At 41.8% G+C, this 26,501-nt stretch overlaps 2 protein-coding genes across 6 annotated transcripts; both read right to left on the bottom strand.

Annotated features, from left to right (window-relative positions):
• Positions 1-263: 263 nt before the first annotated feature.
• On the bottom strand, positions 264-17,329 carry UBA2 (ubiquitin like modifier activating enzyme 2). Of its 3 annotated transcripts, XM_069026521.1 has the most exons (17): positions 17,149-17,329; positions 13,569-13,652; positions 13,232-13,302; positions 12,057-12,121; positions 11,516-11,616; positions 11,249-11,370; positions 10,525-10,592; positions 8,149-8,270; positions 7,286-7,385; positions 6,583-6,743; positions 5,567-5,660; positions 5,364-5,476; positions 4,747-4,902; positions 4,110-4,206; positions 3,444-3,549; positions 2,534-2,670; positions 264-1,617 (listed from the first exon to the last, which is right to left on the bottom strand). In XM_069026521.1, the coding sequence occupies exons 1-17, from the start codon at positions 17,290-17,292 to the stop codon at positions 1,334-1,336; spliced, it is 2,025 nt and encodes a 674-aa protein (XP_068882622.1). In that variant the 5' UTR covers positions 17,293-17,329; the 3' UTR covers positions 264-1,333. The 3 variants fall into 3 exon arrangements, with proteins under 3 accessions (XP_068882622.1, XP_068882624.1, XP_068882623.1); XM_069026523.1 differs by lacking the exons at positions 13,232-13,302; positions 13,569-13,652; positions 17,149-17,329 and adding an exon at positions 12,245-13,173; XM_069026522.1 differs by lacking the exons at positions 12,057-12,121; positions 13,232-13,302; positions 13,569-13,652; positions 17,149-17,329 and adding an exon at positions 12,245-13,173.
• Positions 17,330-18,683: 1,354 nt separating this feature from the next.
• PDCD2L (programmed cell death 2 like) lies at positions 18,684-24,307 on the bottom strand. 3 transcript variants are annotated; one of them, XM_069027051.1, is made up of 7 exons: positions 24,170-24,307; positions 23,911-24,074; positions 23,730-23,799; positions 22,301-22,692; positions 21,155-21,268; positions 19,373-19,521; positions 18,684-18,843 (listed from the first exon to the last, which is right to left on the bottom strand). In XM_069027051.1, exons 1-7 carry the CDS (start codon positions 24,278-24,280, stop codon positions 18,713-18,715), a joined length of 1,131 nt encoding a protein of 376 aa, XP_068883152.1. In that variant the 5' UTR covers positions 24,281-24,307; the 3' UTR covers positions 18,684-18,712. The 3 variants fall into 3 exon arrangements, with proteins under 3 accessions (XP_068883152.1, XP_068883151.1, XP_068883153.1); XM_069027050.1 differs by having other exon boundaries at positions 23,911-24,283; XM_069027052.1 differs by lacking the exon at positions 23,730-23,799 and having other exon boundaries at positions 24,170-24,283.
• Between the last annotated feature and the right edge of the window lie 2,194 nt (positions 24,308-26,501).

Here is a 26,501-nt window from a genome sequence, read left to right as displayed (position 1 = left end):
TTCCCTGGCATGAAAGTGGGAGATTATTTTGGTACAGTGACAGAAATGGCCAATTAATGCATTCTGAGAACCAACACTGACAATTCTGCATTACCAACACAAATGCAGTAGGTTTTAAGACACTAATTCTAAACATTACACTTTTGTCCTACACACAAAGTGTAATGTACAAAAATCAGAGCTTTCTTCATTCTGAAGGCATGAGGTGGTGAAAGCATGTGTGTGGTGGTGCAACTGCTGCAGCTCAAGAGCCCAAGAACTGATTGTCCAAGAAAAAAAACATTCACAAAAGTTTTATTAAAAAAATTCCCCTTTCACCTCAAACAAGTGAAGCTTAAGTTCTGTACTACTAGGTTATGTTTAGAAAAATGGAAATAATACAGTAATTTTTGAAGGCTATACATTGTAAAATCCCATAAGTCAGCATAATCTTGGACTGTGCAAGCAAATATAGCAAGTATTTCAGATGTTATTTATTTGGTCCATCAGATGTACAGTATAGTAGTAGTATCTGAGTTTACAAAACATCAAATATAAATAACCTGAAACTGTAACAATACACAAAAATTTGCTTCTTACATTGACATACCAGGCAGTACGAGCTGAAAAACTGGAGTAAATTAACAGTTTTACAGTAATGTACATAGTGCCAGCTGATGTATAAGAACACTGTTAAAACATGGCACTAATTTGCTTTGTTGGATTTTCTTCTTTACTTGTTCAGGGTGTGAAAAATGTTTAGGACTAGGCTAAAAATGTTTTTCTTCAAGCATCTGTGATTCTGTGAATGCTGGAGGTGAAGCAGTCACACTTAAAACACAGCCTCAGAAAGGGATAAGCAAATGTGCAGGCAGGCCACTGCTGGGAAACTTCAAAAGTAATCACTGAGAAATAAAAAATGTAGTTGCTTAAAATCCGGGCATCTGATGATGGCCCTTTACTGAACAAAAGTAGGGTTTTTTTTGTCCTGTTGGATGATACCTAAAAGGTATTTACACAAAAATACCATGCTGTTTTCGTGACTGTTCAGGTAAATACTTCTCTGTAAGTATTCATATACTATGTTTCTACTACATTTACTATATGGAGTACGGAAAAAACTTCTGAAAGAGTCTACTGATACGAGAGCTTTATCATCATGAGAAACAGACACAAATTATTTAAGCCAGTGATTTGGTATCCACTTTGAACCAAGGCCTTAGAGTTAGTTAGTCTAGTTCTGGACATTTTTCACATCCCACCACAATTTGCTGTTACAGTATGACATCATGTGAATCACTTTGTCAAGGGGCATTTGGAGGTTCCCCCAAATGCTCTTCATCTTGCTCTTAGCTCAGCACACGCTCTTTGCCCCGACACACTCGCACCCTTTCTCCTCGAGTTTTCTCTTGAGGCTCCTGTTCTCCTCCTCCCCAACACTGCTGGAAGCACCTTCATCCTCAGACTCCACGATCATGAGGTCGTCTTGCTCCTGCTCAGCGCGCGCTCTCTTGGCCCCCACGCACTCACAGCCCTTCTCCACTTTCCTCTTGCGGCTTTTGTTCTCCACATCGTCAGCGTTGCTGGAAGTACCTTCGTCCTCAGAGTCAACAATCACCACGTCATCCTGGTCTGGAGCTGCAAAAGAGGGGTTTGCAGTTCAAATGGATACTGCAGAGACAGTCTACTCTCAAACCAGTTTTCATACATAAAATATTGGAGCATTCTTTATCCACATTCTTTATCGTGCAACTGCAAGAGTATCTTAAATGTCCCTGAAATTACTATAAAATATGGTTTTCACACTGGTATTCCTTCTGTACCACAGGTGTGGAAAATACTGCAATAAGCCAAAAATACGGGAAATGCATTAGTTAGCAGGACTTTTTTTGCATGTACAAAACAGAAGAATTGCTGCTGTCTGCAGTAGTTGTTGGGAAAAGAAGTTTTACACACACCAAGCTGTAGAGCAGCCTCTCATTTCCCTACTGCACTCAGCACAACTCCCACGAGAGGCCACATTCCAGGAGAGAGAACTCACAAAGAGAGGGAGAAGTGGAAGGTTGAGCAGACTTACAGAGCTAAAGGATAACAGTGGATAGTATGTAAGGGAAAAGAGAACCCAATGTGAACTTTCAAGACATGTAGTGGATTTTTTTGGGGTTTAAACACAAATTCAGTGTAAAAACTAACTTCATGCAATTTTTAATATAATTTGAAGTAAATTTTAGCAATACTCTTAAAATTGAGTTTTCCCTCAAACAAGAAGCAAGGGACTACATACTTAGTGTCTTAAATCTGCACATATCTTACAGGCAAAGGAACACCAGGTAAGTAATACAATTTCAAGGCATACGTACCATAAACTTTTGTGCCTTTTGTGCCTTCTGTAACAATTGTAAATGTGTATTTTTTTATTCTGAGTTATACACAGAGGCAACTTAAATGCCTTTTATTTTGTATTGGTCAAGTTAAATCATACAACTGAAGACAACTTTAATTGGACTGCACTAGTGAAAAACTGTTTTGTTTAATATTGATTACTGTTGATTACCTGTTGATGTTGAGGGTTGTGCTCCATCATCACTACCATTGCTAATGTTCTTGGATGTTGGTTCTGATGGCTTAGGGCCAATTCTTTCAGGGGTATCACCAACAACTTCAAATTCTACATCTTTTTCTAGGTCTTCACTGCAGAAAAATACACATGCTTTTAAACAGCCAGAAAGCAAAATCCTGTCTTTTACACAAAAAAAAAAAAAATTCAAGTATTTGAGCACCCTGCAACTATGACAAAATGAGAAAAACATATTGAAAAAGAGGAAAATTTGTTCAGTCCTCTCTTGTAATTTATGCTTTGTCTATTCTTAAACACTATTCCACCCAGTGCTATGAACTCAAAATGCTTAGGAATCAGAAGATCATTAGCTGAACTTACCTTTCTTCCTTAACATCCCAGCCCTACTCCCACTGAACGTGCAATGTGCTCAGTTTCTGTGTATGTCTATTACTTACCCAGGGTTAAATACACACCCCAGCTATTCCAGAGTGACTTCTGAACACACGTAGTCAAGCAGAGGATCTATTATGCCAGCAGGCTGGGGTTTTTTTGCCTTTCTAAATGTTAGGGGTTTTTTAAAATGCCAGTTTCTTTCTTGTTGGTTGCCCCAAAAAATAATCTGGTTTTGCAATGTATTCTTATGATGTGTAACAAAAAATTACTGAAATAAATCTCTTTCAGTTATTGTTGTAGAAAACAAAACCACAACAAAAGACTACAAAAAAGACACGAAACCCCTTAAACTATAATTTCTTAAAAAACAAAAATTCCTCTTTTGCCTGTATATTTCCTTTCAGCAGCTTAATCTGTGAACTTCATTCATGTACTTAGATTGTGAGTGAAAAATTCCCTGTGGAACTGTTCTATGTATATATACAAAAAATCCTTATTTCAGAATCCTTACCTATGAAGCACATTGATTAACAGTGTATAGTCCTGGAGGAAATCATCTGCTTGTAGTCGAGTGCCATTTCGAATTCCAAAGTCTGATAATTTCCTGTGGTTATTTGCTACAAAAACAGTAAAAAGCCTGCAGTGTAGAGAGCTATTTATAAAGATCTTTACACCTGAATAAATACAGAGTACTCCAGAACTTTTATGTAGGAACATAAGATTAACACATATTAGCTATATTTAAATTAAAAGCTGACATTTAAGCCTACTAGGAGTTAAAGCTACTTATGTTTGATTTATTTACTCCTCATGCCATCGTGTTCAAGCACTTCACAATTACTGCATTTGAGAACATTTTGGAGATGGTTTCTGGCATCATGAACAGAGCACCATCTAAGAAGCAGGAAATGAAGGGGGCTTGCAGGCAGATACCTGTTCCTGAAAGGAATCCTGACAGGCCAGCTGAGAAGTGCTTTGTTCAGGAAAGCTGAGCTGGACAGCTTGCACACAATACCACTGGCTATCCTCAAGCCACTTAAAATACTTGCAAATCCAGTTCTCCTCAAATACTAGTCCACAGGGTGAACACAGCAACGTCTGCTATGCATATATTCTGTATGGTGTCCTCCAAGGTTTTATGTACTCTTATCCCAAGACCCTCAGGAGGCATACCTACCTTCTGTTTCACCTTCTTCTGAAGAGATAAGGATAGTTCCCTTTCCATCATCTATTTGTACATCTGGTGCTACCATAGCAAATTTTTCTTTCAGTATCTGAAAATACAAATATATTAAAATATATTCAATCAATCTCTGACCTTAAAAGATTTATTAAAAAAAGAACCTTGAATTATGTTTATTATTCTGGCTCATTTTCAGACATTTACTGAAAGTCTATACTTTTTTGTTCACTTCCATGAACAAAATGACTGTATTTTTGAGGTCTGATATCTACAGGTTTATATATGCTGGAAAGTTTTTTAGAATACTTCATAAAATGACAGAATTATGAATCAATAGTGACTACAACTGTAATGTAGCTACTGAACTTTCAACTGAAATACAAATTTAGTTTTTTGCTCTCAGATATTAACAGGCTTTAAAACCACCAAAATTTACAAAATGCAAACATTCTTTCACAAGACATACAACACACATGGGCAAGAAGCATAGTGGCTATCAGCTCTTCTTGCAGCTGAGAGAAATGTAGAGTAAATAGGAGATGCTCAGTCAAAATACACTGAGCATATACCTTATTTTAATAATTTACAGTATTAGGTTCAAAATGAAATGTAACTATGGCTCAAGATTTACCTTGTCCTGGAGTGTCAACACAGTAACTTTGTGTGTGTTAAGTTTCACAGTCACTTCTGGCTTACTTGCACATACATAACAATTAGGATTTGGTGGATCCAAAGCACAAGGAACCAGTAGCTTCTTCCTGGGATTTGGCTGCTTGTTCAGAAAAATCTTGAGGACAGACAAGAAGAAACCAAGTTATTCTGTAAGTACCAGCAGGTCTAAAGCCTGTTTTCCTGTAGATTTCTTCTCCTGGTCTCACAAGCTGTCCTGTTCCCTAATCCTCTCTGCTTTGCCTGCTGAGCAGGAGTCTCACACGGCCAGTCCACCCCATGCTGACTGCCCAGCTCCTGCCCAACAGCCACAACACCAAACAACCACAGTGCACGTGATGGCAGCCAGGTTCTCTCTCCTACCCAGCAGCAAATTTTTATTGTCATAGGAATTTAACGATCCTTAAGACCTGCACTTCTCTCTTTCCATTGTGACTGAAAGTTCCCAGCATATTCAGAATCTACTGAAGTGACAAGTGAGAGACAGCAAAACTACACAGAGTAGTCGAAGAATGTTAAATGGAACTTTTAAACAAATAATAAACAGCAAGAAAGCAAAAGTGTTTTATTCCCACTTACCGTTCTACACTGATCTATCTTCCCCGATAAAATCTTCAAACCCTCCAGCACGATCAGCCCAGCTATCACTGCATTGGTAGTAGCTATAGCTGGGATAATATTTCCTGCCATTGCTGCAAAATAAACAAGAGTTGGAAGACTTCTAACAGCAAAAGAAAACAAGGTAATAATTTAAATGAAACAATGTTACATTTTATCCTTACACTTGATATCAAATCTGCTCTTCATATTCATTCCAAAAACGTGCATCCTGAGGTTTGCAGCAGAAGTGACGAAATCCATGGCAGAAGGGTCATCCTAACAAGAAGTTATTACAAAAAGCATTTAAAAATCAGATTACTCATTGGAAAGAGTTTGCAACACATGGTTCCTAAAACCTTAAAATCCAGAATTAAAAAGTAAAAAGTCTGTACAGTATTTAATTTCGAAGTCCATATACTTCCTCTTTCAGATGGTGTACTCAGAGCAGTAATACTTTAAATACTACCTACAATTTCTAAACATATGTATTTTAGTACCAAGTTAGTATATTATTCATACTAATAAAATGCCTTGCGTGTTACAAAAATGTTTAAATCCTAAGTCTTACAATGTTTCAAACATTTTCAACATTGAATTTCAACACTGAATCAGCTGTTTCAAACATTGGGTGTTTCAGAGATAAGAATTTTTACTATTGGTCATAGTAATATTTTATTATTTTTCCCCCTCCCATATTTACAGACTACTTTTTTTTCTTATGCCAAATGATAACTGACTGGAAGTGATCCTGTCTGTGGTGATAAAAGAGAAAATTCTTGTCTTCTTCAACAGAACTTGTATTGCACACCCATCATCAGCTGATTGCTCATAACCTCAGCAGAACCTCAGCTACTGACCACTGGCTTAGAGCATGTTTTGGAGAGAGGTAAGAAGGGAAAAATGAAGTTGCATTATTAAAATATTTTCAAAAATCAAAATATGACAAATACTTGTGAATTTGTGCTTTTATAAGCTGGAGAATTTGGTGGATTAAGTTATTTCACACCACAGCAATTAATCCTTCCCCTCAGTGAGTTACACAAGACAGTGTTTAAAGAATATATTTGTTTATGTATTGAAAATGTTTCCATGAGGTGCCAGATAGTTTTGTTCTAAGTAGTACTATTTTGGAAGGAAACTGAATGAGCCCAACTAATATTTGTACTGCACACGTAGAGTTTATATGCAGCAAACTAACCTTATCCCAAATAAGTGCTTCTCCATCAGCCTTCTCAGCCAGGTGAAGGCTCAGGGTTTTAACACTCTTTGAAAACAGGTCTGCATAGCTCCTGACATTGAGAACCTGCTGATCCTTCAACACTGCAGAGCTCTCATTCTGCTGGTCAGATATGTTTTGCTCTTTGGGAAAAAAAAGAAAAAAAAACCTAAGATCAGGAATAATTGTAAGTTCCATAGAAGTACTCTCACATAACTTTCCAATTTCAGCAAAATTAAGTATTTTCTAAAGTGAAGAACAATATCTTTAACTTACAGTAGCCCCAACATATTACAACAAATCCACATTTAAAACTGCAACTATAGCTACGGTATCAGTCACCTAAACATGCACAAATTACAGCAAATGTAAATTTCAAACAAATTAAACTCAGAGATAAATCTATCAGTGCTTATGGCAAGGTGTTCTAGAATAAGCTGACATGTAATTTTGTTAAATGTGTACTTTCTACAGCCAATACTGAGTATCTAAAATAACAACTGAAAAACAGTCTTAAAAAAAATGTTATCTTTACAGAGAAAAATTTGAAAACTTCAGGAACTGTAAAGAATATATTCATTATCAGTACTCAACTGTGACAGTAAAAAAATGTACATATCACAGAGATGTATTAATAAACAGCAGGTGTGATTTACAAATGTACAGTAGGAGGAGAGATAGTTACCTTGCTTTTGTACCTCAGCCCAGTCCAGTGGCACTGGAGGCTTTCTTTTCCTCCACAGCTTATCCATTGTCAGCAAGTATCTAATGTCATCTTTGAAAAGCTAGGAAACATAAAAAAAAAAAATTTAAGTGGAAGGGGAACAAAAAAAGTCACTGAAAAATCAGCATTACATTGATGAGGTTTTGATTTTCTCTTTCACAGTATTTTCAACTACATAAAAACAGTCTAAAAACTTATTCCCCACTCTCTAACACCCATGCCATGAGCAGACACAGTTCTGATTAACCTGGGGAGGAGTAAAGTGAAAAATCAAGAAACAGTAATCTAAACAGTGGTTTCTACCTGTCTACACCTACAGCTCTTTGTATGCCCTCTCTGAGACACGTGAATGAACATGCCAATGAATTTCCAAAGAAAATTATTACTACTTATGAACATTACATTCAATCTCATTTCCTCTAATTATCCACTTTCAGTAACTATTTAGAACAAAAACTCCTAAATCAGTTTGTTTTCTCTTATGCCAGAGCCTGATGATGCACAGATGACTGAAAGCTTTTAGATCCTCAGACTGGTTCTGATTATGCCCAGTGCAATTCCAGAGGTGACACAGACCCTCTCCCATTAAAGGTAATTGCAATGGAGTTTTGTCTGCACAGAGGAGGCAAGCTGCTGCAGCCATCTGTGCAGATGCAGGTGGAATCCTGTAAAACAAGCAAGAGACCAACACAACAGCAAAACTGGTGGATATCATAACATGATCACATAATTGATGGCTAGCATTAAACGTCCAAGCTGGGGTTTGATTTCACTTTACAGCACCTCATACATTTCAAATACAGACGTTTGGATAAAGAAGATACCTTAGTAAAAAGTTTGACTGGATCATAGCCAGTTGATTTAGCCCACTCCTTAGTTGAAACACGTTTAATCTCACCATCTTCATTGGATGCTAGTGCTCTGGCTTCTGCTTCTGCTGGCTCCCCTATTAATAAAGTGATAACCAGTATTTTAAATTAAAAAAAAAAATAAATAAATTCCATCCAAATATTACCCCGAGTCAATTGCCAAAATTATGCAGGGACCATAAAATGGCTTTATTGCACCCAACAAAAGCTGAATTAGGTACAGTGTGCCTGTTCCTCTTTGCCTCTGCAACTGCAACTCACTGATTGAAGTTAGTAGCACCCAACTCCTTTATTTGCAGAAACAATGAAAAACTGTTTCCCATTAATTTTCTCCACATTATGATGTGGCTTCATAAGTGTCTTACCACCCCTTTTTAGTTGTTTCTTTTTCTGGCAAAGAGTCTTAGTTTGGTTGGGATTTCAAAACAAACAAACAAAAATTTCCGTTTCCTACCTCTGGTTCTTTTTATAAAAAAAAATTCTCTATAAAGATGCTAATAATTTTCTTTCTTTCCCAGTCACATTCAACAATTGCTATCATGATTTCTAATAAGCAGGTTGATGTTTTCATAAAACTATCTATTAACATTTTGACTGAATGAGAAAGATCAACTCAGAGATCATAACATTATGCGTAAATTTGTGAATGTTTCCTGCCTTTCACCAATGCATTGTTTGCATTATTTCATATTTATCTGCCTCATGTATCATTGCCCAGTCATTCTGTATTGTGAAGCTTTCTACTACTTCTTGCAGTTAGTCCTCACCTTTTTTATTTTGAGTGACTTTGCTCAATCATCCGTGCTGAACAGCACACATGTCCCATCTGGGACTCCTCTCACCACCATTTATCATTCAAGTAGTTTAGCCACTTCAGGATCTTCAGCCTTTTTTGTCCCCATGGCTGCTTATCTCCCTCAGGTTCCCCATAACAGTTTTTGAATCTGCCCCCTGCACATTCAGAACAGTCTACACCAGATACACTTTCCAGAGGTTTGCTGATTCCTTTCAAGGACCCACAGAGCCGTGCAGGGCACGACTTCCCTTTATAAAGGTTGCCTTGACTCTTCCCTGGATGTCCTGGTTTGGGCTGGGAGAGAGTTAATTTTCTTTCTAGTAGGTGGTCTGGTGCTGTGTTTTGGATTCTGTAAGAGAACAATGTTGGTAACACGCTGATGTTTTAGCTGCTGCCAAGAGGTTACTCCAAGTCAAGGACTTTTCAGTTTCCTGTACTCTGCCAGCGAGCAGGAGCACAAGGAGCTGGGAGGGAGCAGAGCCAGGAGAGCTGACCTGAACTGGCCACAGGGATATTCCAGACCTCAGAACGTCCTGCTCAGCACATAAACTGGGGGAGTTGGCGGGGAGGGGCTGATCTCTGCCTGAGGACTGGCTGAGCATCCATTGGCCAGTGGGCAGTCAGCAACTGTGTCACTTGTTTGTCTTCATTCCCCCTCTCTGTTTACTCCAATTATAATAGTACTAGTATTACATATTTGTTTGTTTCCACTGTTAGCTTTTCTTACCCCAGCCTGTGAGGTTCCCTTTCTGTGTGGCTCCCCCTGCTCTGGGCGGGGCAGGGAACGAGGGCTGCGCAGTGCTGAGCTGCCAGCTGGGGTCAAACCCGGACACTGTGTGACCAAGGCACCCTGACCATGGGCACTCTGGCACTGCAGACACCAGGCTACAGCTCACACCTCCTACAAGTGCCCTGGTGTCTTTACTTAAAGAAGTGGCATTGCACCTGCTACCTCTCAAGTACTTCAGCAGCCATTGTTTTAAGTGACTTTATATTGCCACTCTTTTTAAGACTCACCTATTTCATTCTGGATTTCCTGTAGAAACAACCTGTTCAGTGATCACTATCTGATGGTCAAAGAATTTGAAGAGTTGAAGGATCCTCTAAGCTCCCCCTCCCAAGTCCATTCATCTATCAAAGGATCCAAAAGAAGCAACCAACAATGATGCTTATTCACCTCATAGTAACTATGACTACTGTCCTTAGAGAAAAATACTGAATAGCTACAAAAATATCACTCAAAATGGGCATATTTCTCATGTAGATTAATGCTGGAGTGCTGCAGGCTAGAAGAGTTCAAACACAATTCCTGCAGTTCCTTGCAAACCCTCAGCTAGGAGTGGGAAATGCAGAGACTACAAATATCACTCAGTGCTCTGTTCAAAATACATGCCTCCCAGAGGCCAGAAACAGAATCTTCTTTAAAGAAAAGGAGCTGAACTCTCTAACCTTAAGAAATGTACAGAAAGGAGTCATAATCTCTGAAACAGAACATTTCGGTAACAGGGTAAACCACAAGCTCATATCACACTCACAGGCAGCTTCAGGATCAGCTCTGTCAGGTGAGACTTCTTGATCAGCATCTTCTTCTCCAAACAACTGGCTACGTAACAATGAAAAACAACAACAAGACTAGAATTTCAGCATATCTGGTTAAAGACTCAAATATTTGCTAATGGATACATATTCATTTTAGGATTTTGCTGTCAGACTGCCACATCATACATTGTTTTTAAACTGCTGGGATTCATCACACGTGGACTTAACACTGACAACACAAAAGAATGAATTTAGCAAAACATTTTTCTGTATAATTCACTCAACAGTTCACCCAATATTCAGCCTAATATTTACACTGCAGCACTAAATGCATTTTTAGAACCTGTGGGATATCCAAGATTCCAACAAACTTTACACTTGTTAAAACATGCATTAAACTGAAAAATGTGCTTACTTCATATGAAGATGATGAATAGAGCAACCTCAACCTACACTGCTGTGCCAAACTACTCTGCCAGATTTTTGTGCTATTAGAGCAAGGCCTAAATACTAATCAACCTTCCATCTTTATAACAACCCCAGAACCCAGGTCAAGAAACTTGGGGTTTTCACCATAATCCCTTTAAATTAATTTAAAATTAATTTAAAATATACGTTATAATAAATATAAAAGTGTGTCAATTTCCTTTCTCTCTCTGTAGGTTTAGAAACCAGAAGAATGAACCATAGTACCTATTAAAAAAAAAAAAAATCACTTACTTGAACAAATACTTAGCCCACACAATGCAATGGATAGGCTCCGAGGGCGTATTTCGGATTGTGCAGCCTGGGAACGTTTTCTGAGTCGGTTTAGGCTGACATTCATAACATTCTGTCACTCCCTGGTGAAAAATGAAGCATTTACTTGTCACTCTGAGATGGCTACTGATAGTTTAGGCTACTAACAGATGAACTGTAACTCTATCTCCAAACACCCACTCCCTGTTGTCTAAAATAGCCAAGGACAAGAGTAACACCCCACCTAACCTTTTTGATAACTGTGACTTGTCCAAGGTAGCCTGCAGTTCCACTCTCTATAAGAGGAATATCAGCAGCCAGACACATCCTGTTCACATGGTTACGGGCAGCTGTAAATCAAGAGGGTTTTAAAGAAATAATTTTAATAGTTAAGAAAAAAAAAAGTTTTACTTCTCCAAGTTCAAACTAGCATCCTAAGCAAACATTTATCCTTAATCTGCCTTGTTTCTTTATAGAGCACTACACCATTTTCACAAAGTCCAGTTTCCCATTCTCACAAGATGTAGTGACATTAATAAACACAGCAAACTCAACTGACTAAAGCTACACTGAACCCACAATACCCATCAGTTCCCATGAAGCAGCAATTAGCAGTTAACATTTACTTTCAAAACACCTGCAGAAACACCAGCCACCCTTTCAAGTTTCTAGCAAAGCACACAAGGCTTAGTCCAGCTGCAGAGGGGTTAAGAGGATACTTGTTACTCAAATGACACTGCAGCAAGGAACAAGCAACATCTGCAATATAAAATCATAGTGAAAACTTCACCTCTGTTATCCAGAGCATTCATAACCAACGTAAACTGGCGGAAGAACTCTACGTTATAGTCAGGGCTACAGAAAACAAAAACAACATTTCAAATGGCACAAAGTTGTTGGTTATATATCTGCACAAGAGAAACTACACATGCAACCGATGTTCGTGTGATAAATTACACATATTATAAATTTAGCTACCCTTTAACTGCCCCATTTGTCTTCTGCCCATTTTAAAGCTGGGTGAAAGCATGAATTTATGCTGCTGGAAGGAAGCTACTGCAATTAGTACTAATTTGACCAATGAAACAGGCAGACAAGGAAAAGTGATTAAACTACTCTGACCTAATGAGTAAATTGGCTGAGCTGTGGTAACTGACCTTAAAAACCATCAGCTGTGGCTAAAACATGCACACTGTAATTACCACAGCTCATCAGACTGTGCATAATTCATTGTACTGTGATAGCTCCATTGGTTTGACTGTGTGTCCATACCCTGAGGAGCCAACACATGGGACCTTAAATCTCAACACTTCAGTTATCTTCACATTGCATTTTTCTGACTTAAAGAAGAAGGTAGAAAAGAAGAGAGAGTAAACAGGATTAGCAGTTTCAGGAAAAGGATGCAGTGAGTCAGTGTTTCACTGGCTAATAGCAACGTCAGAGTTCAAATCTTCATGATACAGAATATCCATTTTTTAGACATTGGGGCAAATATACATGAAAACATGGGTAACAGCTAATGGAACCCTACATAATATTGTACTCTACTCACTGGTTGCAGATCATAAAGACCAAATTTTAACAGCTTGGGGCATATATAAATAACAGTTACCTACACACACACAAAGGACTTAATTTTTTAAATCACAGACTTAACATTCACATGTCTTTTAATTTAGTTACTGCTCAAGACATCGGGGCATCCTTACAGAGTAGAAACTTACATGGCAAATATTGCCAATAAAATGAAAAACAGACACAAACAAATGACTACAGCTTACTACCAGAGCTTAAAACCCATGCAAAAGCCACACTCCCACTCAGGTGTGTGGTAGTTCACATTTACAGCTATTTCTCCTTACTGAGGAACGCTTTGTAAAATATCTTAAAGCACACCATTGTAGCATTTAAATAACACAGTACTTGCAAATCAAACATGTAATTAGAGCTTAAAACCAAACATACTTCATGATGCTATCATGGTAAGCTATAATATTAGCTTCTGGACAAAACTGTAACACGCTTTCCTTGGCAACCTAGAAACAAAACAAAAAAAAAGAAAACAAAAAAAACTTATTATTTCTTCCTTCCTTCTAAAAGACAGACTTGATACCAGCTGAGTATCGACTAAGTTGACTACCTTAAGAGATTTAAATACTTTAATAATGAAATGCTGTGGACAGCCACATTCAACCAACCAACACTTACCTCTTCCCAGCAGAAACTAAATTGTGACATGTTTCTAACACTATCCATAAAAAAATACTGAGTAATGAGACTTGGGCTTTGACTTTTTCCTCACCTGTGATTTTGATCTTCCAACATGTTTCTTTTGAAACAGAAACTGTCTGTTGAGATTGCTGACATCAATAGTATCCAAATCAATCTATAAACACACAAGAGAGGCATTTCACTTTCACAGAAAGAGAAGGAACAAAACCATTAACACAGTTTGAAGAAAAGACAATTGGCCAAAATGCAGAAACTTTACAGACCCCTTTTCAGACCTTTCAGGTGTTACATCAGTACCACAGCAACTGAAAAGACACAAGTGGTCACCTAATTATCTCCAGGAATCCATACGTGATCAATCATTGCTGACAAGGGACCATGACAAAAGTGCAGAGCTACCCACAACAAGCTTTCTGAAGAGAGTCCCTGCCAAAAATGCACGTGACTCCTGAGATACCTCCTCACAGCAGTGAGTAGAGTCAACATCACCTGTCCTGCTTACACAGGATAAAGACTTTAGTGGCAGCTCCTGAGGAGCAAACTCAGGAGGGAAACTGCAGAAATCCATCTAGATGGGTACAGCCAGCCTCTCCCTGCACTGCCCACCCTGAACACTGGCTCTGTGCTTCCCCAAGGCCCAGGAAAGGCTGCTCCAAATCAACTGGTCCTTCCACTTTATACAAGCATGGCTTTAAGCACCTGAATCAGTAAAACAAGGGCTGCACAGCCATCTTACACACACACTGCAGTGCAAAAGCTTTTACTGCCTGTGCCCAGGACTAACTGCCTAAGTGCATGTTAACAAATCGTGAAGTCTACTTATAAAAAAAGAAACCAAATCACACAATCAAAATGTTTAAAAACATACAGCACTAAACACCCCGAGGTACAGCCTCAAAGGATGCCATGACTGCAACTCCCCTAACAGCTATGCTTCTATTTATTAATATATACACAGCAAGAGCATAAATTCAAGTATCTTTAGCCCCCACAAGAATTTAAAAGATTCAACTAGAACTTTGACATTTTCTCCTAGCTTTGTTACCACTGCTTTTTGTGCAATTAAAGTTTCTTTGATCAACAATTCTTTTTAGAAGCCTTCTCCAGAGTTTTTCTGAGCATCAGAGAGATTTCTCCCAAATTCCCACAAGTAATGCTGACATACTCAACACAATAACACCTTCAGCTATCCAGAGAGCACTCTCAGACTGACTGTGCAGTGTGAAGTTAAATCATGACCTACTCAGGGTGTTCTCACACACTTGTAACTTCCTTAACCCAACCTGAATTATGAAAAAAGCATGGCACACACTCACTGAACATCCTTTGTGTGACAGATCCAAACTCCAATATTAACCTTCCTGTTTTCTGAAGGGAATATTTTTAATTGAAGGACTAAGTTTTAAAATACTAAGAACTGCAATAGCTAGAGAGTTTCATTTAAACAGTTAATAAAAGCACGTGTGGATACAGAGCAAACAGAAAAGATACAACATTTTAAAAATGTATTCTAGAGCTGAGACTGTTAAACAGTACTATCATGGTATCATAGTAACTACCCACGGCCTTGTCTCTTTTCATGAAAATGATATTTGTATGATTTACATTTCTACCTCCTTTTCTTCCTCATAAGACGCACAGAAAGCTTGCTTAGTCCAAAGCCAAAAAGCCCTAGAACCTCAAGGGAAAACAGTAAAGAGAAAAATTTTGTTAAAACCTTCACTACCCAGAAAGCTTTGAATATTTCAACTGGAGACGATGACAAGTGACATCAGCTCCTGCTGAAAGCAGGAATTAGAGCACTAAAGGCAGCAAAGGGAGCTCTTCTCCAGAGAGAAAACTTGAGACCATTAGACCTCAACAGAAGCTTCAGTCTAGCTAAGAATGATCAGAATTTAACAGCTCACTTATAACACAACTACACTGTTCCCATTTTTGTAACCTGGAAGAAAAGGCACCATAACAACATTTACTCATGCTCTTAATTCAGACCTGGATATTGAAAAAAATCCATTTTGTTCTTCATTCATAGGACAAGGGTATGCCTCTCAACACACTATACATAAGCCACGTATTTGTCAGTTGTCTGGTATTCAAAACAACTAAATTTTTTTAGTATTAATATTCTTTTTTTAAAAAAATCACAACTTACGTATAAAAAAGCATTTTCAGATATTCACGTTTGTTAATATTTAAGAACTGAGGAAAACCCTCAACAATATCACAAATGTTGACAAAAGCAATTTATTCTGCTAACAGCAAATTCCCTCTTTATGTAATATTCTTTTTTTGCTCTCATCTTGTCTTGTACCCACCTGTTCCCTATGTTATCAAAACAATACTCTCTTGCATAAAACACTGCCCGTGATATTGTCATATGAAGATAGCCCTGATCCAACATGTACTTAAGCTAATGGAGTCCCACCAAGCCAGCCTTGAAAGGCAACACCAAACTATAATAAGTGAAACAATAAGCACACCCCAGTGAGATTTGTGCATAATGACTAACTGGAAAATCAGGAGCTTTAAGCTCTATTATAATGGACTGCAGGAGTACATAACTGACACAGTAGAGTAGGGGGGGGGAAAAAGAGGAGAACACTGCAGAGAATGCCTCCACTCCTCTGCAGTTATCTATTTCCCTGGTGCAATGTTTAAATTGGACAGGCTCTCAAACCAAAGGGACAACTTGGAATTAAACATATTCTACAAGTTTCAAAAGCATTCCAGTAGGAAAGCCCAAGCCGTAAGAATAACAAGGCAAGCCAGTAACTATTTTCTTCTACAAGCTGATATGGTTTTAGGTACGAGCTGCTCTGCTCAACAAGCCTGCCTGCAAACCCAAACTCCACACAACCTGTCACACAAAACTCTCAGATGTGACTCCTGGGCACGTTAGTAAACCGGTATTCAAGGAAACAGACCTATGCTCTGGCTGGATTTAAAACCACATGTTCTTTCTTACTACAGTAAGAAACCAGTAAAGGTCTGGACAGCAGGCAATCAGTTTCACCAGTAGTATTTGTCCCTATCCCGTTTTCGTTACTACCCTCTCACATCTGCCCTTCCTGTACGCATTCACAGATTAATATCTGGAAGCAAAAGTGAAAGCACGAGCCCGCGGGAAGCGACAGCACGGAGGGAGTTTGCAGCCCGCGATCCAAAAGCACAGTTCACCTCTCCCGGGGGGTTTCTCGCCGCAATTCATCACGGGACCATCACCCCCAGCACCGGCAAAGGCGGCACTGGGCTAAACTAAAGATTTTCAAGGTATCGCCGGGCAGCAAACACGGCACAGCGCGGTATCCCGGGCGGTTCCATCCGCGGGCTCCGGAGATACACGGCCTTCCCAAGGAAGGCGGCCGGACCTCGGCGGGGGAAGGAGGAGCTCCCGCGCCCGGCGGGAGCCCGGGCTGAGGGGGGGCGGCGATGGCGCGCAGGCCGCGGCCCCTTTGTGGCGCTCCGGCCCGGCGGTCCCGCGGCGGCTTTGGCGGGCCGGGACGCTTTGAAAGCGCGCACACACAGCGGCGGGCGGAGCGGCCGCGCCGACACCGCGCCCCCGCCGAGCGGCACCCGCGGCCCCGGGCCCGGCCTCCCCCCGCCCGCCAGCCCGGGAGCGCCCCAGCCCCCGCCCCGGCCTCGACCCGCACCACGTAAATGCTGCTGAAGCCGGTGAGCACCAGGTTCTTGAGCAGCTCGCAGCCGATGCCGCCGGCCCCCACCACCAGGACCCGCGCCTGGGACACGGCCTGGGCCAGCTCGGGGCGCAGCGGCCCCGACAGCGGCGCCGCCATGACGGACACGGCGGCGGCTCCGCGCGCCTCCTCACGGGCCCGCCGGGACAGAGCGCCCCCCGCGCTCGCACAGCGCCCCCCGCCGCCCCGGAGGGCCGGGGCCCGCGCACTGCCCGGGAAAGCCGCGGCGGGGCAGGAGAGCCGCGAGTTCGAGCCCCGCTCCAGCCGGGCAGCCCCAGGGACGCATTCCTGGTGCACCGGGAGATTTTTATTTGTTATAGGCATTTTTAGTATATTTGTCGTTCAAATATATATATATAATATATTTACATGTTTAACATTTTTATATCTGATATTAATATAAACAGAGTTCAGGAAGTTTTTGGACAATGCTCCCAAGCACATGGTGGGATTCGTGGGATGACCTGAGCAGGGCCAGGAGTTGGACTTGGTGATCCTGATGGGTCCCCTCCAACTCACCATATTCTATGATATTTTAAATATATTTATATTTATTTCTAATGTATTTTTATTTTTTATATTTATTTTTATGATTTCACCTAAGTTAACTAACTTGCCTCTAGAAGCTGACATGGTAAGCTACAATTCTTCCTTACAAAGTTTTGCAAGCATTCCATCATCCTTGCATGTCGTTTCCTCTCCTCCCCACCTCCCCTTATTTTAAACCCACACCTTTAGTGCATTAATTTCTGTTGCAGCATTAAACCTGTACAGAATGCTCTAAGGACACTTAAATTACTTTTCCTTCAGTTAAGACACTGCAGTTCAGCCTAAGCCAACAGGGAAGGCACAGGAGAATGCAGACGGTTTTAACTGAAGCTGCACCACCACACTGTGGTACCAAGGCAGGTGCTCAGCCCGCCCCAGTTCTGTACCTGTGAGAACACAAGAGTTAACTCACCCCTCCACCTTCTCTCCACCCAAACCCATGGCACAGTCACAGCTCATTTAACCACACAAATGGAACTTTTTCTTCGCTGGAAAAACACAGAAAGGCTTCATGCTGAAGGCTGCAGGGACAGCAAGGCCCTTCAGCCACTCCCCACTGAATTTCCAATCTGTGGTCAAATCAAAGCAGAATTGCTTTTTAAAATCAAGCTGGCATTAAGTTCTCCACTTCTAGTATGGATGAATACTTCCAATATATGAGAAAGGTTTTCTCATTGCAGTTTTCTCCTTTACTTCTTTCCCCAAATGCTGAAAGTAACTAGAACTGTGAAACAATCTCTACACCTCAGCTTCCATGTGTAACTGAAGTATGCAAGCTTTGTCACCACATTTTAGAGGCACGCTAATAGATTTCAATCAGTTATTCCTGGAAATAAGCACAATGCCATCAAACAAATTTAATTTTTTACCACATCTGAGGAAAATTCTGTTACCTAATTAGACCCTTCTAGTAAAAAAAAAAACCCCAAAACACACCAACAGACTTTTCATCTATGCAGAGAAATACAATTTATTTAAATAATCTCTGATCTGGGTCTTCTTGTACAAAAATAAATTCTTCAAGAGGGGTTTGATGATTTGTTGGCCAACAGCTTCTCTCACATGTGTAAACTATAGCAGTTCCAAATTCCACTGACAGATCTAAAAACAAAGCAACAAAGGTACATAAGGGTAAGAAAAATGACATAATCAGGGGCTATTGCTTACCACTAGACTTCAGTCTTTGCACAGATTATTAATTCAGAAAATATTTCTCATATTCAGTCTCCTCTGTAAATACCATTTTCCAATGTTAACCATGTTAAAGATAGCCAAATCGGAATTTTCCAAGAGATTTTTAAGTGTCTGCAGTCTTACCTCACAGCATTTATTATTTTTCACGGCCTCCTTTAAGAGACAATACAGACAAATTACTCCCAAGGCCATGGAATTATCCCTGATTCAGTTATTAAAGTTCACTACTGAGCGAGCCAAGCTGCAATCAGAGAGCCTCCATAAAGCAGAGTTCTCTCTTAGTTCAGTGAAACCTGTAATGGAGACAGCAGACCCTCTGGAACACCACCACTGTGGTTAAGCACATGTGGGTAGCAGGAAACAACCCAAACTGCAGTTCACTACACTTTCCCACAAAGAACACTGTCAGAAATATTGATTCAAGCAAGTCAAGCACCTGAGTCACTCTGGAGCATGCTGACCAGTGTGGGCATCAGCTGGAACTCAAACACTCTGCTGCTTCCACAGTTACTGCAAGCTGGGATATCCTGGTCCAGGCTGGCTGGAGGACACGTTATGAATAAAGGTTGGCCACCCCAAGAGTATCTGAGAGAAGACAGGGAAGAAAAAAAACATTATTTTTTTAATATCTAAATTTGATAGGAAAACTTGTATGTTGGCAACAGTGTCCAGGATTTGCTGAGATCTCTGAACCTGCTTCAAGTAAAACATGGTTGTGAGTTAGAATCATTGCCTCAGCTACAAAGGAGTCACTAAACAAAGAATAATGATGGGGAGGGGGAAATAGCTGGTAGGTTAATGCTTGGAAAGTCTTAAGGAAAAAGCTGGATTTAAAGGAGACAAATGCTCTGAATGGACACCTCCAAAATATGCTGTACCAGAACCATTTCATCAAGCAAACCACACTTTCCAGAAAAATGGAATCCTAAACAGACAAAAGACATAAAAGATAACATTCAACAAGCCTTAACACAGAATAGGTCTCAAAACCACAGCAGCCATGTCTCAGAAATGATGGTTTATTTGTAAGAGCTATTCAGAGCTTCACAACTAACAGGAAACAGACCAGGGATGGTTTCCACTGAATGCCAAGCAGGAGATCCCGTGCTCTGCTGAAGGTCAGCAGGGACCCTGCAGCCAGGAGAAATGGGAGTCTAAGAGCACACTGACAGTCCCCAGGGAGGGCAAAGGGAGGCTACAGAAAGATTGTAACCAGGGACAGCCCCAGGGAGCACCAGAGCTGATCTCTTAGAGGAAGGGCAAATTCAAAGAGCACAATACTGCAAAGTGACAGATCCAGTGAAAAGCTGTCTGAAAATGCTCCTTGCACTCTGCATTAGAAAATCTCCTGTATAATCTTTGACAGTTAATAAAAGTGTCTCATGTTCTTTTCTGTCTATGCAGCCACTCAGACTTTTAACTCCTCATCTAAAAAGGACCAGTTAGTTCCACCTGGTACTGGAAAGTTGGTAAACAAAAGCCCTGCCACTACACTTAGGCAGCCTTACCAGACAGGCAGCACTGGACTCCCTGGAACACTTGGTATGATCCATGAAAACCTGTATTTTCTGGTACTATGAATGACTTTGGATTTACTCTTTGCTATACTCCCAACCAGAATTAACTCCTCTCCCAGGAAGAGCAGCTACTCTGAGGTTACACCTGCTTCTGTCCTAGGAAAAGCAACAGATTTACAAGACCTGAAGACTGCTGGGGGCTGAGAGGTGTCCACAACAAGCTGCAGAACTGGGGCTTTAAAACAAGCAATACCTTGCTTCAGTCAAGGACAGACATTAGAAATTCCAAATAGGTCACAAAATTTCAGAGGAGCAGATAGCCTTGTAAATCTATCATGACAGCACACCACTGTGTGTTATACTTCCACCTCAACACTGCCTCTTGAAAACCTCTGTGCCTGGACTTCAGTGAGGCTTCAAAGACAGTCGGGGTCTTCTCATCAGGTCTTATGTCAAAAGTCTCCCACAGCCAGAGCTACGGTCTCTGATCCTGTTTGCTTCTCATGTACTTAAACTCTGTATAAAGAAAGCCCAGCCAGGGACTGATGTCTGACCAGAGACATGGCAACAGCCTCCACAGCAGGTTTTTTTAATTAAGAAATTAAAACATACACATTTCCAATTAAAGAATTCGTTTTGATGTACCAACCATCCATGCCAATGACTTGTATCTCCCTGTTACAACCAGATTATCAACATACCTTAGAATCTGTTCAGGACACACAGATATTCTTTTCATGAATTTATGGAACGTGTGGTCCCAGCTTTTGACTTCACTCTTCTCATATTTTTCATTACCATCTTCACCTGCAAAACTGTAAGAAAACAAGAAACAAACTGTCCAGCAAGGCTTTCAGTATGACATGAATGTTTTAAATAAGGAATGGCTAATATACACTCACATTAAATTATACTAAATACATTGAGAAAAGATATACATGTTAAGAGACAATTCTTGTTAGAGGTTGTAAGTGCACATTTTCCTTCTAGTTCTTTGGTTTCTGGTGGCTTAATTACACAATTACTAACAGTGTTTCAAACTCACATGACTCAAATCCACCATGTACCTGCTTTATTCCATCAAAAACCCCTTCCTTTAATAACATCGCAATTTTTTTTGTGGTTTTAAATTATGATGTTGTCTTTTTCAATTTTGAATCAAGCATAATTAAAGTTCTATGATTTTATAAAGGTCAACAAAACTCAACAGGAACATCACTGCTGAAAAGTTTCCTATGCAGATTCTGGGACTGACAGCAACTTTAGCTATAGACAAATTCAATGTTGTCCACAATTCAGGCACAAGTGGCTGAAATATAAGTGCTCATCACTGTGACCACCTAAGTTAAATACTTTACTAAGAAATTTTTTTCAGTAACTGCTCAACAATTGTTTTTCAGGCAACCCTTACTAAACCTTCAGGTGTCTTACCATCATCCCAGTCTCTAGCCAAAATCCCTAACTAATCAAACTCTTAAAAATGCAACTGAAATACAAGAAAAGCTTTAGCCCTGTAAAGAAAAAGCCATGGAATGTCATGCTATAAAGTCATGCCATTTAGCATATATATTGTGTCAGAGATTAACCATCTGTTGCCCCACCTGGAGCCCACGAACACTCCAAGTGCTCAGTCACTCAGAAATAGCTGCATCTTTGAGTAACTCCAGATTTGACAGCACTGGGTGCACTGTTCTGTTCTTCCAGCACAGCACTACACACCACTGACTTCTGAAGGAGCTTCCAGACAAAATCATTCGGGTTCAGTGAGAGTTCCATTTAGATTATCAGCAAGCATACAGGAAACTAAATTCCTTCAGTTTCACCATGAAATCCAGACCTGTTCTCACCTTTCTGACATCATCTGTTCCAAATCAACACACTCTCTCTGCTGATACTCCTTCAGTAGCTTATCTGCATGATGTGTATCAAGGAAACCCATGTAGTCTTCCTCATCCACAACATTAATGTAGAAGGGCTGGAACACAGGAGCTGAACCAGCCGTTGCCATCACCATGTCCTCACTGGCTGCAGGATGTGTGTCCTGGGGACCCGGGCCAGCGGCAGCCTCAGACAGGTGGAGCTGTTGGAACTGGGATGCAAACTCCGCCTCGCTGCTCACAGCTTCCTTCAGCCCAAGCAGCTGAAGGGAGGCACGTGCAGGGAACTCTGCTCCATCACAGGCTCCCCAGTCATCTGCATCCTCACACCAATCCTTTGCAGCAAAGTTCGATTCTTGCTTCTGAGAACCGAAAAAAAAAAAAAGAGAAGACAACACTGCCAAGGTCTGCCATCCTGCTGCACTTCAAATTCAGCTTCTAACAGATGAGAGAACTGAGACCTTAAACTAATGCTCAGTGTTATTGCACCCACTCTCCTCACAGTGGTACTTCCCAACGCACCCACGTTTACTTCTCACACCAGCACAGTTATGGCAAAACCATCTCACACTGGAGAATCAGAACAAGAACTCATCAGGTTTTGAGTGGCCCTTGTGCCTCCCACTGCCATGCCCTGGCTGTGGCATAGCCCCTGCCAGCTGCCTGGGCAGCTCCAGCACCACAGGCAAGCCAAAGGGCAGAACAGAGAAGGAAATAATAATAACACCACCATCATTTTACCAGAGTAAAAGCTCATTTACCACAGGCCAAGATTTCACATTGCAAATGCATCAGCTGAATAAACCCTTCCTGCCTGCCTTCACCAGTGTGGTGCCACCCTACTCTTCCAATCTGCTTTAGCCAATGTGCCATTTTTCCTCACAAATATATTAACAATAATTGAGTCAGATTAATTTAAAAGCTTGTGTTAAATTTAAAGAGATCAATTTAAATTAGAAAACAAAGAAAACAGCTTAAAGATCCAAACCTAAATAGTACAGCCTTTATTTTTCAACTTCAAGTATCACTTGAAGTTGAAAATAAAGTTTAGCTAGCTGAACTAACTGAAGTATTAAGCATCACTTTTGGCCATACAGCTGGACTGCAATCTCCACTTAAAAACCCGCCTGACATAGACACAAACAGGAAGTTAAACACTGTTCAACAGTCTTATTGTAAACAGTGTAGTGCAGTGACAAAAATTCCAGGACTATGACTTCTCCACACAACCACAGAACATGACTGGAAACCATCGCAGAGTGCAGCTTCTGGAGGAAGGTTATGGTTACTTAAACAAGGAGATGGAGGGTGTGAGCTCATCCGGCTCAGCTCTGGCTCTGGTTCAGAGCGTCCTCCCTGCAGCCCCGGCACAGCCCGCGCAGGCAGAGCCGAGCTGTACCTGTTTGACGCTGAGATCTCGGCTTTGTTTCTCCTGGGCCTGCGAGTAATGGGAGCGCAGCACCTTCCAGCTTCGATGTGCCGGGCAAAGAGAAACAGAGGGTGAGGGGGGACCGCTGACCAGCAGCGGGAACAACAACAACAACAGCAATAATGGGAAGCACCCGCGGCCCCGCGCTCACCTGCGGGCGGCTCCCCAGCAGCGCGGCGCGGCGCAGGCGAACACGTGGAGCGCGCGGTGCGCGGGGCCGCGCTCCAGCGGGCAGTACACCTGCACCAGCAGCAGCAGCGCCCGCCCGCACCGCGCGCACCGCGGCGGGCCCGCCCGCACCGCCGGCATCCAGTCCTGCAACACCGACACCACCGCTCGGACCGGGCCGGGATGCGCCCCGCGCCCCGGCCGGGCCCGGCCCCGCCAGCCCAGCCTCGCCCCGGCCCTACCGCTCTGCCGCCCAGCTTGTTGGTGGCCCATGGAGGGAGCGGCCCCGCCGGGCCCGGCCCCACCATGGCGGCGTCGCGCAGCCCCAGCAGCACCGCCGGCCCGCCCGCCATGGCCCCGCCGGCGTGCGCGCGCCCGCGTGTCCGGCGTGCGCGTGTCCGCCTAACCCGCGGCGCGCGGGCCCGCCCGGGCGGGAGCTCCCCTCACGAGGGCTCCGTCCCGGCTGCCGCTGCTGGCGCAGGGCGGGCGCAGAGCCTTTGCCAGGGGACACGGTCCTGTCCCAAAACGGGCTCTGTCCCGCGAGAGGCCGAGCCGCACAAGAGTCCAGGCATATGGTTTATTTACACTTCTGCGGAGAAGGGGGCACTGGGTGGCAAATCCACCGAGTCAGCAGCACGACTGGCAAAACTTTCCACTCTTTACAGCTTTTAGCAAACAAAGATATTAATGTGCATTGGTTACAAGGTACATCGCTTTCTTATAAATTAGTATTCTATCTTCTATTAGTTAATGAGTCTTTTGCCTCTCATGCTAATCAGCGCCACACTCTATCTATCTATCTATCTATCTATCTATCTATCTATCTATCTATCTATCTATCTATCTATCTATCTATCTGTCTGTCTCTCTGTCTCTCTGTCTCTCTGTCTGTCCCTCTGTCTGTCTATCTGTCTGTCTATCTGTCTCTCTGTCTCTTCCTTTGGCTCGCCGGTTTCCTGTGTGGGTGGTCCCTGAGTTGGTGATCCTGATCTGCCCCTGCCGGGATTCCCTTACCCAGTCGGAGCTGATTTCAGTGCAGTTGCTGCATTGGCTTTATTGGTTTCTTCTTTATCTCGGGGGTTCTGCCAAATGTCCTCGTGGCCCGGAAATTCTGCATTCTCTGTGTCTGCTCTCAGAAAAAGCTTCTTCCCAAGCTTTGTTAATCTCCCGCTGGGCTGAGATCATTGGAACATGTCCAGCCCTAAACCTTAACAAGGCAACTGGGCTGACCAGGAATTTGTATTTCTAACACCTGGACATCATTTAGAGCTTGTTGGCTGCTCTGTTTCATGGATTAAATCTCCCTCCTTGTTGGTTACGCCAGAAAATTACAAAGATCAAACAGCAGAGAACATCCTATCTTAATAAAATTGTACATATTCCACATTTTGCAACATGATGACCTGAGAAGCAGGACTGGCACAGAACAAATATACTTGGTGACCAATTGGAAAGGCAATTATAGAAGTTATGGATAATTAATACATTTTTTTAAAAAGATTAAGGCTTTTACTGACAGAATGGGAAAAACAGAACAGCAGTAGTTCTTGCTGAATATTATCAGTACTGCTAAGAATTTCTTCAAATATAGGTGCAACTGGAAATCTATACCAAGTGGCCATTAATACTAAAGTTATGAAATAAAATGAGGTTTGGGACATAATGTAAGAATCTGCTACTTAAATGTAGCCTATACATTGTGGCCATGGTGTTATTCCTTTCTCAGCTGTTTGACAGTGTGCCAGTACTTATATTTGGGATTTAAAATGCACAGATGGACAGAACACTTCTTCTCACACAGTCAGAAACTATTTTGTTATCATCTCTGCCTAATAAAATACCTCCCTTTTACACAGGAGTTATTCTTATGGCTTTGCATTCCCAAACACACGGGATTTCTTCTGTCTTGGGCAAGATAATAATTTTTGTGAACCTACAAGGACAGACACATTGATTCAACAAACAAACAAACCAATAATGGACATAAAGGTTGTGTCAGACCAAAACAAGGGAAGGGATAAGAAATGTGTGACACAAGCAGCAGTATGGTTGCTGCAGTCAGCTGTTACTAATTGTAACAAGCGGTGGTTTTCACAAGTTAGGGAAAATGCACAAAAAGGGGGTGGCCAGGGAGCGTAGATCACGCTGCTCAAGGTCCACAGGTGTGCAAAAGCAAGTGAACCCAGAGGTGAGGAGGAGGAAGACACCTACAAAGGGTCAACATCTGCAGGCAGGAGCTTGGGCTGTGTCACCGTGAGAGCCCCTCCTGGGGTGCTGTGGGATGTGGGAGCTGGGCACCAGTTAAAGGGGTAGTTAGAGTATTGCTGATTGTTCATTGTCATGAGGAGGGCTCGCCAGGATTCCTGGATTCCCAGATTGTCTGTTTGTTCGTATCCTGCTTGTCATGTAACTTGGCAAAAAAGCCACTTCACTACCTGTGCGCCCTGACCCATTCCAGATGTGCCAAGAACGTGGTCGCAGCTGTGGGAGACTGGGGGTGCACACTCTGCATGTCAGCAGATCTTTGATGATGCTGAGCCAACAACATGCAGCGAACACCACCAGCCTTTGCTC

The sequence above is a fragment of the Aphelocoma coerulescens genome, chromosome 11 (genome assembly GCF_041296385.1).
Source record: "Aphelocoma coerulescens isolate FSJ_1873_10779 chromosome 11, UR_Acoe_1.0, whole genome shotgun sequence".
Lineage (NCBI taxonomy): Eukaryota > Metazoa > Chordata > Aves > Passeriformes > Corvidae > Aphelocoma > Aphelocoma coerulescens.
This window is presented reverse-complemented; position numbering and strand designations above follow the sequence as displayed.